Genomic DNA, 12,081 nt, shown 5'->3' on the forward strand with positions numbered 1-12,081 from the left:
TGATTTGCAGGCACTTCACAAACTGCGGTGCATGGCAGAAAACTGGCTCCTGTTATCTCGGTGTTGTTTGTGTGTGTGGCTGGCTCGGACCGTAACCCCCTCGGGGCAGGAGCCGGGCCTTTCATGTGCGTTTGAAGTGCGCGGGGTGTGGTGAGCACCGTGTGTGACGACTTGGTTCGTTCCCCCGGGCTGGGAGCGCTCGGTACCGCTCCCCAGGACGGGCACGGGGCGAAGGTTGGTCCCGGCAGGGCGCAGGGCCCGCTCCGAGCGGCCTGCCTCGGGCAGGGCTGCTCCGGTATTGGGGTTCTGCGGGGAACCGGGGCTCGCATCCCTAACGGGGGAGCGGGGTGATCCTTGAGGGAAGCCGGGTTCATCCCCGCAGAGCAGCCAGGGCTCACCCCGAGGGAAGCCGGGGCCCTGCGTGAGGGGATGCTGGGGCTCATCCCTCATCCCCGCGGGGCAGCCGGGCCCTCCCCCAGCGGCGGGGCCGGTGGCTGCCCGGTGAGGCGAGGGTGGGGGCGGCAGCCGGGCCGGTGCCTGCCGGGTGACAATGGTTTCTTTTGTCTTGCGGCGCAATTGGTGGCTTCCAGTTGCAGGGCCTCAGTGTGGGAGCGTTGTCGGTGCGGGCCGAGGCGCCCCGAGGTAGCCTTTGTTCCCCGCTCGCAGGCCCGGCACAAGGGCCCCCGCGGGGCCGGGATGCTGCCGGGGGCCGCTCGCCCCCGACGCCCGGAGCGGCGCTCCCGCCCGGGGATGGGCAGCCAGGCCCGCGCCTTTCCCCGCGCTGGCACTTGCAGTTGGCTCATGGGTCTGTGGTATTCGGTTTCAGGCTCGGGGATTTTAACCAGCCGGCGCTGCTCCTGGGAGGAAGGAAGAGTGAGCTATACTTTTCTCATTGGCCCGAACAAAAAACAGAAGCCTCTGCTGGGGTTTGGGAGTGGTTTATGGGCTGAGCTCAGTGGCAGGGGAGCCCTCGCAATGCCAGAGGGAATAGAGCCGTATGGTGCGCGGTGCCTATTGCGGGGGAGAAGGAGCTGAGCTCGGGGTAACGCTGCTGCCGCCGCTGCCTGTGCGTCCGCTCGCGTCTCGCCGGGCCCATGTGCATGAACGCTGCCGCTGCTGCCCTGCCCGCCGCTGCCTTCGCATCCCGGCGCGGCTCTCGCTGTCTTTGTTTCTCTGTTTGCTTGCGGGTTTGTAGCGATGCGTGGCGAGTGCATTGTGGGTTTGCCTGGGAGTGTGGGCTCTGCGCTGGTTTATGGAGCGGTGTCTGTGTTGTTCCTGTGTTACCAGCTCGCTGTGTTTGCTTAGTGGTTTAGCTTCATTTGTATCATCTCCCTCTCTTTTTTTGGATCTCTGTGTTTGTTCTTCCTCGTGAGTTTGCAGGTTACTCCATATTTCTTCGCATCATTTCTCTAAGAAATTTCCCCAGATGTTTGTGGGGTTTTTTTTGTTTTGGTTTTTTTTTTCTTTTTTTTTTTTTGGGGGGGGGGGGGGTGGGAGGAGGAAGTTCCCCTTTTTTCCACATCATAAATCTTTCCTCCAAAATAACAATACATTAACTGGACAAATTTCAGGCTTGTGGAGAACACAAACCAAACTCTTCATTCGGGAAGGGAAGCTCCCCCCAAACCGATTACAAGCAGCTGCGTGTTTTAAAACCCTGACTGAGGCTGTGCAGGGAGATAAAGTGGAGTGTGCAGGGGTTGGATGTGGTAGCAGTTGTGAAAATATTCAACTTGGGGCATCTTTTGGGTTGCTTGCATTTTCAGGGTGTAACTCTGGTCAGGCTGTCTCCCCATGCCTGATATGGGATTGTGTTCCTGGAACCGCTGTACCTGTCCTGGCCCAGAGCGCCGTGGCCACAGCACACAGTGGGATGTATTTCCTAGATTTCTTTCAGAGCGGATGCTGTGTTAGGGCTTTTCCCCCCCTTTTTTTCATTTATTTATTTTTTCCCCACCGTTGTTATGGAAAACCCTGAAAAGTTGAGTGGTTCCCCAAATTAGCAGCTGTTGGCGATGAGGAGCCGCGGGCTGGGGCTGGAGCCTGAGATGAGCAGTGGCACGGAGTGCGCTGGGCCCATGTGACTGCGGTGTACATCGGGAGAGGAAGCTGTGGAGGTCAATGCAAAGGCGTTGTGCCAGACTCTGGCAGCCAGCGACAGAGCTGGATGGCGGAAGATCCTCCCGCAGGCTCCTCAGCCGGCCGGGAGCTGTTGGGCTTGGACAAAAGCAGGCCTGGGAGATTAACAGCATAAATTAAGGCATGGCTTGTTTGTGGATGGAAAGAAAAACACTTTGTTTTTCCAAACGCTTTGCAGGTTTTTATTAATTGCCATAAGTGACTCTTTCACTAAAATCACCTTTTTTGAAGTGGAAATTGTGTTTAGAGGAGTTTCAAGAAAGCAGAGGGGAAAATGAGGAAAAACAAGGAAAAGAAAGAGTTGTGTGTTCACAGTTATACCTGCTTTGGTGTTTCCTCACAAAACTAAATTTTAAGTGCTTTGATTTGACAGGATTCAATGCTGTTATTACCTCTCTGAACATAAACAGTTTGCCTGCTTCAGGTTTAGATTATTGACTACTGAGGAACAGCTAAAACCAGCTAATGCCCAGGCCATGTTTGCTCTTCCAGAATATCTTAATTCAGGGGGTGATTGTTGATAGGTTGCACTGTCTAGAAATTTTTTGTTGTTAGTGTGATGTATTTTATATCTGGCCTTCTGGAAACTGAAAATAATTGACTCCATAAGGATTTGAATTTTTTACTTTAAAACAACATGAACCTCTAACACTCAGCAGTGCTTACAAGCTGAGAATTTCTATGCTGATTTTTTTTTTTCCTAATGAGCAATAATTATTCAATCTGTGACTTTTTGCAGTTTGGCTGGAAGAAAGGCAACTTCCTTTCTGGGCTTCTTTTATTGTTTTTAAATTCTATCTGACTTGTAATCAACAACATCTTGGTAGAGAAAACATAAAAGGAGAATTTTTTAAAAAAAAGTGTTTGGGAGGGAAGGACTCATATTTTGAAATGGAGCATATTGAGAGTGTAGACAGCTTCTTGGCTAGCTGTGATTTTTGAAGCATCTGAAATACCCCAGGGGCAGCAAAAGCTTCTTCCTGCTTCTGAAGGATTAAAAAAAAAAAATTTAAAAAATTCCAGAGTGGGCAAGAGGAGAGACGTGTAATTGCACAAGGAGAGGTTTTAATTGTGAGATGAAGGCGCAGGACCTTTTTTGAAGCCCACAAATTGACTGTCTTCATGACAGCATTGCGTATCATTCTGTCAACTCCGGCTCGGGATGTGGTTGCTAGGCAGCGGCTCTTATGGACCCAGAGTGGCTGTGATTTGCCAGCCTGCTGCAGACACATGGTAAGGTCCTTCCCAGCCTATCATCTACAGGGACTTCTGCACGCCGGCTGCATACTGCTGAGCTTCTCCTACCTGAATGTGAGCAGAAAAAGACACACTTAAATCAAACCTTTTTTTTTTTTTTTTTTTAATCCTTTCCATTTTTTTAAATTTTTTTTTTTAACAAATCCCCTTCCGGTAGTGTTTCCATAACTCCCCTTAAAAAGCAAACCAAAGAAAAAAAAAAAAAAAAAAAAAAAAAAAAAAAAAAAAAAGCCATGAAACGGAGACCGGAACAAGGAAAAGAGGTTAGTGGGTTAAGTGGTGTGTGTTTCCTGCGTTTGCAAAGGTGCCTACAGTGAGGAGGGCGGCTGTGATTCGGCCATTAGTTACAGATGGTGGCTGCAGGCTGGAGATTCCTGCAGCCAGACCACAGCTCTTGTGTCTTTTCCAGCAATGCAGACTTTAAACTGTTCAAATCCTCTATCAAGACGGCGTAAAAAATAGTGGATTTGATAGTTAGTGTGGCTGCCAGCTGGGTCCTTTATGTGTTTTGATGCAGAATGCCTAGAAATGTGAACAAAAAGGAGTTAGTTTGCCAAATGAGGTTTCTGTCCCCTAATCCTTGCAAAAATGGCATGAGTGGCAAGTAGGTAAAGAACATTCAGGAGGATTTAAAAGCAAATTAGATTTTTTAAAACTTTGCAGCAATTTGTGTACAACTTCGGGTGAAGGTTGTGTCTCTGAAGTGATGAAGGAGAGCATTAAACAGATCACCCCAGGGACGGGCACTGCCATAGGAAATATTTCTGAACAGCCTAACTTTTAATGTTTTTCTGTTCCCTAACTCTGGAAGCTTTAATTCCTCTTGTATGAACAGCAAACTCAGACGTGGAGAGATGTGTTTTTCAGCAAGAACCTCATTACCTTCATGAGACAAATTCCTGTACTGTAAATGCAGAAACTTAATTGGTGGAAGCAGCATTGCACAGGCAGTTAACCTCTGCAAATTAAGATGTGAAAAATACTGTTTCAGACTGATTCATTTTTGTCCTTCACTCTACTTGCAGGTACTGTTTGATGAGTGTGAAAGGATGCTTCACTGATTTTCATATTGATTTTGGTGGCACTTCAGTGTGGTATCACGTTTTCCGTGGGGGGAAGGTAGGTGAACCTTTTTTGATATTTAGTTTTATTTCTCTATGCCTCTTAGAGTGGAGGGGTTGCTTTCTTTTCTTTTTTTCCCTTTCTTTCTCTCTTATTTTTTTTTCCTTGAGGGGATCAGCCAGTGATCAGACTATTTCAGCAGCTTTGTTGATCCACACAGAGTTTACTGAACTAGAAGGACACCAGTCACTGTTATGAAACAAACAAGTGATTTATTTGAAATCCCAAATGTGTTATTTGCTGCTGGTGCTGGTGATTTTGGGCTCACTGTTGCTGTGGTCCAGAAAAATCTTTCAGGGAGATGTGGCTATGTGTACCCTTGTTGGGTCAGAGTGCCCTCACAAGTCTCTGTAGCTAAAGCTTCTGTTCCTTTTAGAGATTCCACGTTTCTTTGTGTGTACAGCACAATAAGCTAGAACTGAAACATTAAAGGGTACAGAAGCCTTAAAATACACAGCATGTGGAGCTGTGTTGCCATCTTTCCTGGTTCAGGATGTTTTTCCCAGTTGTAGTGTGGCCAGTGTGTGGTGGGAGCTGCAGTCAGTCATGGTGCAGCTCCTGTTCCTGTCTGTACCAACACACTGCTCTGAGCTGCAGGTACAGCACAGGCAGCTCCTGAGTAAGATATTTCTGCAGGAGAGATGACAAGTGACAGTTACCCAGGCACTTCCAGCACGTGGGCTAATTGCTGCTGCTGTCTGTGTGTGCCTCTGTGTACAACACCTGGAAAACAAGTGTTCCATGCAGAAAGGATCTCATTTGCCTGACACACTGTAGCCTTGGTGGAGTCTCTCAGCTGTTTCTTTTTGTTGATAGTTGGTAATAATTAAATCTTCATTTTGTTTTTAGATCTTCTGGCTGATTCCACCTACTCTGCAGAATCTAGAACTTTATGAAGAATGGGTTCTCTCAGGAAAGCAAAGTGATATCTTTCTGGGAGACAGGGTGGAACGATGCCAAAGAATTGAGCTGAAACAAGGCTACACCTTCTTCATTCCTTCAGGTATCCCTGTTAACTAACCTGGAATGACTGGGATTGTGCTTTACTAACAGTTCTGTGTAAAACAATTCTTCACACCTAAGCCCCATACTGACCTCTTTATTTGCTGTGGCAGAAGAAAGGCCAGGGACTAAATGTGCTTCATTTTCCAGAAATTAAGACTGATGGGAGATGTACTGTGAGGAAGTGTGTGCAGTGATCATGTGTGTACTGGGAGAAAGGAGAGAGGACTTGGGCCTCTGGAGCTGTCAGTTCACCACTTCTCATCAGAGCTGCACTGACTGCTGCTGTTGGCTTTCTGGGAAAGACATTTTACTCTGTTTGTGATCTCTTCTGGCAGGCTTCACCTGCAGTTCAGGAACTTGCCTCTTTGCCTCTATCTGTAGCCAGAGGTGGGTCCTGGTGGAACTCAGGAGAGATTCCAGTCCATGGCAGAGCAGGTGCTGTGCTCCCTCAGGTTGCTTCTTGGGGAAATAGCTTCATTGTTCTCACTGTTCAGAGGTGCTGAATCTGGACATCTTCCAGCAGCCCAGGCACCTCAGTTTTACACTGCTGCCACCTCAGTGGCTGTGTTGCATGGTCCAGGCTCATCCTGCAAAGCCACCAAATAGTTGTAGCTTTGGAGGCTGATGCTTCAGCCCTGTCTGCTCCTGCCTAAATTGGATTAAGGATGGTAAAATGTGTAACATCCCTCACTTAAGATTATATCAGACTTTGCTTTCTGTGACTATTATGGGACTGTAAGTTTGTTTATAATAATTTAACACATTGCCTCTGTCTATTGGATCTTACCGGGGAAGTAAATACAGGTAGACTTTCTATATGACACAAAGGCAGGCTGGTAATTTTTCAGTTGGAATTAATTACTCTGTGGAGATAGGATGATTATTTTTTAACCCTAGAAACAGAGAGAATGCAGGTCATGCAGAGACAGGGACAGTGTTCTTCTCATCTGGGGAGTGGTGTTAGGATCAATTGAAGGCCACAAACGTGCACATTTGTAAGTATTTGGTCAGAATCAGCCTGGGAGATGACAGGCAAAATTACTTAAAGGGTGGAGGAGTTAATCTGTTAGAGGAATTAGATCTTGCCTTGAAACAGGTCAGACTGTGCTATTACTGTTTGAACTGGGTGTTTGAGTGTGGCTGTGCTGTTTGCTTAGATCCCATTACTGCATCCTCTATTTATCTCCATCCTCCTGTGAAAAGCCTCCTACAAGTAAGAGTTTCTGTGTGTCAGTTCAGTCATGTTCAGCAGCTGGAACCCTGCAGGTTGTGGGAGCTTGGACAGGACACAGCTGTAACATGGTGGCTGACACAAAGTGATTCCAAATGGGTTTTTGACTGGAGTTTCTGTTTTCTTAGGAAAGCCCCAAGTACAGAAATGCCAATACCTCAGACATTTTAGGCTCCATGCCAGATTTGAAAAGCATTTATGAATAATTTCTCTCTAAGCACCTCATAGATTCATGGATTTTTGCTTTGCTGTATGTTGTTTGGAAAACTTATTTGCAAATCTCTTATTTGTGTGAAAGGGCATTATTTCTGCCTTTGTTTTAAGAGTATGGAAATGCCTAATTAAAGGCTGTTCCAGGTCAGTGAATTGAGCACAGCTGTGTAAAGCAGGTCAATTCCTGTGACCTCTTTGCTCTGGTTTGTGCACATATCATGTTAGTTAATGTTTGAAAGTGGTTTTTATGTGCTTTAGAAGTGTTCTTAGTGTTTAGATTCTGTTTATGGATGTCTGTAAAACCAGCATGTCCTGTATTTTCAACTGAGCCTGATAAACCCTTGACCAGCCTCAACTCATCCATGAGGAAATACCTTCTAATTACAGGTTTGCTCACAGAAAGTGTAGAGAAATTAGTGCTCAGCTGGGCTGTGAATGGGGAACATTTCAGCAAGGGATCTTTCCCATGAAATATCCTGCTCTGCTTCTGCTTTCAAGTAATTTCTGGGAGTAGTCCTAGAAATGCTGTTTTACCATAGCACTGTGAGGGTGAAGTAGGTAGAGAAGACTTTAAGAAGACAAGTGAGGGAGTGAAATCACAGTGTGCTGGAAATGGAAGGTTTGTCTGAGAATCTGGGATCAGCAGTAGATCCAGTAAATCCTCAAAAGTACAAACCACTTGGACAAGAATGGGGATCATTCTTAGGGAAGGCATAATTACAGTGCTCACCAGGGCCTCAGGGTGTTCTCCTCTCCATCACTGCCCTCATCCTTTCAGGATGAAGTTTAAACCAGCAGATTTCTGCTGGTGTTTGTAGAGCAGAGCACTGAGAGCACGACCCCAGCTGTGGTATCAGGGAGGAATTGAGCCCAGTATCATCAGCAAAGTGAGTTGTTATGGGCCAAGGTGCATTTTTCAGCATTTTCTGCAGTGCTGATTTATTCAACATTCCTGTGATCAAACTCCAGACAGGGTGACCTGCTGTCAGCTGGGTGGTGTTCCTTTCTGGTTCTTCTTCAAACTTCTCATGTTGCTGCATGCAATTTCATAACAGTTGTGTTTCACCTGAGAGCTGGCAGTGTTCCACTGAGGAGTAAGCTGTTTGTTTTACTTTATTTTTCTTATGTTCTCTGTACTGCACTTGAGGGCCTTTGGCATGGAAACATGCTGTTAGAGTCTCTCTTAATTATTGTGGTTACCTGAGAGTGCTCCAGAGTTCTTGTCTCCAGTCAAATGCAGAAATAATGACCTTTCTCAGATGGATGTTTTTGGGAAGGAGAGTGGACAGAAAGAGATGTTCTGTGTGGACTGCAGGCAGCTATTTGCAGGGATTCAGGGTGTTTCAGATGCTGTCTCAGTGGTTATCAGTGGCATTTTGCCTATTAGGAGTGTGTGGTCCTGGGTCACCTCTGCTGTGCCAGTGAGAGTTTGATGGATTATTGTGTGATGGGGCCAGAAGGTGGCACAGAGCCCTTCCAGCAGGAGAATGACAGGCTATTAAATTGTGGCTGGTACATTTTTTGCAGGGTGTTGTGCTAGGGCTGCAGAGCTGCCTGCCTGGGTTTGGTTCCTGTTTAGCTTTTCCCATTCTGGGAGCTTCCACTGACATTAATGGAATCTCCGTGCCTGGAACCTCAGGGACCGCATGAAGAAGATTGTGGGGGGGATCAGAGGGGAGAGGCTTTTTGCTCTGAGTGTCTGCTTTCAGATGGAAGGTGACAGCGTGATGCTGGATTTTTGATTCTGTTCCTAATGCCAAGCTCTGCCTCATTCTTAAAAACAATTTAAGATTGAGAGTTGCTGTATTACTTGTACTACTGGGGCAGAATTAGTAAATACTTCACTTTAAAAATGTAAACATGATTTTTCCTTGATAGATTTGGTTGTGGGCACTGCTGTGATGCAGTCATTCTTCTTTTGAGATTTGATTTGCTGGCAGTGCCCACTCTCAGGTTACCTCTTTAGTCACTTTTTATTTTTGAGACATATATATTTCATCTTTTCCACCCCAAGTTGCTGTAGAATTGCAGGGAAATGTGTGGCAACTTCAATATCACAAGGCAAAATATCAGTTCAGTTACTAATGGAAACAGATGCACCATGATTTTGGCTTGGAGCTTGTAGGCTGTTTGCCCCATAGCTTTATAAGTTAATATTCTTTTTCATTATTCTCAGATGGATGATTGCATCCTTGAGTAGGAATTTGCAGCCCACTGAAATCTTCTTACAAGTTTGCAGTGTTTAATAATACTTGTTTTATAAAATTCAAAAGATAATGAGATCATATCTTTCTTTTAACTGTTCAGAAAAAGTGTTTGTTACTGTTAATTTTACCTTCTTGATTTACTAGAAATGATAACATCTAAATATTCAAGTGTATCTTAGGAGTGGTGGAATAATTCATAACTGTAAATCAGCTGAGAGCATTTCTGAGTCTCCTGAAGAGAATTCCTGCTCAGTCTTGGCTTGGCTTCATACACTGGGATTGTTTTGGGAAGGAAAAAGCACTTATTGATTGCCAGGAGCTGAAATAAAAACCATCAGCTTCAGAAAAACCTTAAGTGGATGGTCTTCTTATTGAGGCTTGACACGAGGGCTGTGAGCAGTGACTGCAGTGTCTGTGCTCCCAAATCCATTTATCCCACGTGGCTGAGCTGTGCTGGGCAGGACTGGAGCTGGTTCCACCTCATGTCACTGGCACTGCTTGGGGAATAAATGGTCACCCACAGGCAAGAATGTTCCTGCTTCATGGCTGATCCTCAAAGCCACACAGTCAATGTCCTGCTCTCATCTGTAGGATTTAATTGTAGCTTTAGGTAATATTTAGCAGGTGCTTTTGTTTGTGGCTTTCAGACAAAGATTAACGATTTCTTGTTCCACTGACTTTTGACTTTTTCAGTCCTTATTCCAGTTGTTCTGATATTGTTCCAGTGCCTTTTTTTAGCATTAAGGATAAAATAAAATTTTGGCATTTTTCTCCGTTTGTGAGACAATTCCCAGGAGGTGAGGAGTTATCTCCTGGCTGACATGAAGCCATTGAACACAGAGGGTTGTGCAGCAGGAGCTGGGTTTGTGTGAGCAGCACAGAGCAGTCACTGAGGACAGAACTGATGAACTCGCTCCAGAGGTGTCGGGGCTGTGTGGGAGGTTTGTGCTGTGAGAGCTGGCAGTCAGGCACACAGGAGCAGGCATGACAGGCTGTTCAGCACAGGTGACATGATCTGAAATGTCAACAGACCCTCAGTGCATCCAGCAAAATGTAACAGCACAGGTGAAGGTGAGGCAGGGGTGTGATGGATGGCATTAAAGCAAATCCCTTGGCTGTCCTTTTGTCTTCCCCATACGTGCAGCACCTCCTGCTCTGGGGGTTTGTCTTCCCCTTTAAAACCCTGGTAATTGGGAGCTGACAAGATGGGTGGTTTTGTTTGCAAATGGTCATTCATCCTCCTCAGTTTATTTCTGAGTCGTGCTGTAGCTAAGCTGTGGGAATGGATTGAATGTGCCATCCAAGCTTCTCTTTCCTCAGAGCTCATTTCCACAATACATTATCCTGATGGAAACTGTTTCCTGTTTTCTGCTCATCCCTCTTTCCTCCTACTTCTACTTTTCTGGTGCTGACCTCCAGTTTTTCTCCACACACAGCCTGGTTAGTATTAGAACAAGAGATTTTCATGTTGGGTTTTTTCCTTTGTAACATCTGTGCCAATCTTGCTGGGATTTTGTACCTTGTCAGTTTTCCCATCTTTTTTGTGTCACCTTGTCCTGTGTCCCTGGAATCCACCTCTTGGTGCTCGTGTCTCTGCAGTTCCAATTATGCACGTACGTTCCTCAGGCAAGTGGGAGCTATTTTGGGATGCAGTGTGACTGAAAAGCTGCACAGCTGAGTGACCAAAATCTATTTTATGTGCAGGTGACTCCTCTGACAGGGCTGTGTCCTGCAGAGGGGCTGAGCTGGATGCTGCCTGCGGGAGCACATGGACTGCAGGAAATCTGGGATTCCCCAGGACTGAGGGCACCCACAGGCATCATCTGTGCCCATCTCAGAGCTGTGCCTGGAAATCACCCCTGCCCTGGCAGGGCTATGAACTTGACTTCCCAGGACTTTATATGATGACTTTGTAGCTTGGTCTCTCATTTATTTTTCTTTTCCCAATCCTGATGGATTTTATTGCTGTGTTTTAAAGGGTTTTGCTACTGACAGCTGTGTCATTAACAGCAATATTTTCAATCTTGTTATTAGAAATACTTGCAGCTTGAAGGACCTAGTGTTCTGTTAATTCAGCAGCTGGGAGATGAAGGTACTAATTGCTTGTAAGATATTTAGTCCTGGATTATAAATGCAAGTAGGGAATTAAAGACCTTCTCCACAGAGCCAGAGGTTGTTTCAGAGACTTTACAGAAGATTTTCAGTTTGCACTGTACCAGCTCTGCAAGAATGGATGCTTGAAATGGTATTTGTGTTCATGATTCTTTCTGTGCAGGGTTTGTCATGTCTGGAACACCATTTGTTAGAGCATTGGCTCAAGCCAGTGATAGATCTTTCCACCCTTCTCCCAAAAATATTGGGACTACTACCAAGCAAATCTAGCAGTTATTAACACAAAAACCCTCAGCATCTCGTAGGGGTAGCATTGAGAAGTCAAGAAGGGTTTGTTGAGAGACCAGGAAAGACCAGGAAACAATGAAACCAGCTGCACTCCAGTGAAATGTTCACTGAGGAAATACAGTTTGTAGGAGAATGCTACTGTGTGGTTTCAGTGGAAGCACCCACCCAAAGAACAACTGCATTGATGGGATTTAATTTTATTGATTATTAAATGAGGGGATATCTCCTTTCAACCTTTCAAATAGGACAAGAATCAGCTCAGTTATTCCTTTTAACCAAATTGTAAATATTTGACAGCAAATTGTATTTTGAATGATGTTGATAGTTTCACTACAATAACAGCTGCACTAAGGTTGGACATTGACACAGTGCTGAGAGAGCTGCTGTGGGAAGGGTGCTGAGGACTCCTCAGTGTTCTGCTGGTCACTGCCTGGTTCTGAGCTGTCTTCTGCCACCACTCACTCCTGGGGCCATGAAAGTCATTTCACTTTTTCAAGTTTCAGTCTG

The 12,081-nt window shown here is 45.7% G+C and overlaps 1 protein-coding gene across 7 annotated transcripts in view; it reads left to right on the top strand.

Annotated features, from left to right (window-relative positions):
- KDM2B (lysine demethylase 2B) overlaps positions 1 to 12,081 on the top strand; it is a 104,598-nt gene that overhangs the window by 30,549 nt on the left and 61,968 nt on the right. For 3 of the 7 annotated variants that reach the window (XM_054289065.1, XM_054289066.1, XM_054289067.1), the window contains exons 7-8: positions 4,422 to 4,515; positions 5,368 to 5,521. In XM_054289065.1, the coding sequence (XP_054145040.1) occupies positions 4,422 to 4,515; positions 5,368 to 5,521 (248 nt within the window). Of the gene's footprint in view, positions 1 to 803; positions 874 to 945; positions 1,067 to 3,498; positions 3,660 to 4,421; positions 4,516 to 5,367; positions 5,522 to 12,081 lie in introns of those variants that run through there. The other 4 variants (XM_054289071.1, XM_054289069.1, XM_054289068.1 and 1 more) reach the window with 4 other exon arrangements.

The sequence above is a fragment of the Melozone crissalis genome, unplaced genomic scaffold, assembly GCF_028551555.1.
Source record: "Melozone crissalis strain CALT ecotype California unplaced genomic scaffold, PUWL_Pcris_2 ptg000063l_1, whole genome shotgun sequence".
Taxonomy (NCBI): Eukaryota; Metazoa; Chordata; class Aves; order Passeriformes; family Passerellidae; genus Melozone; species Melozone crissalis.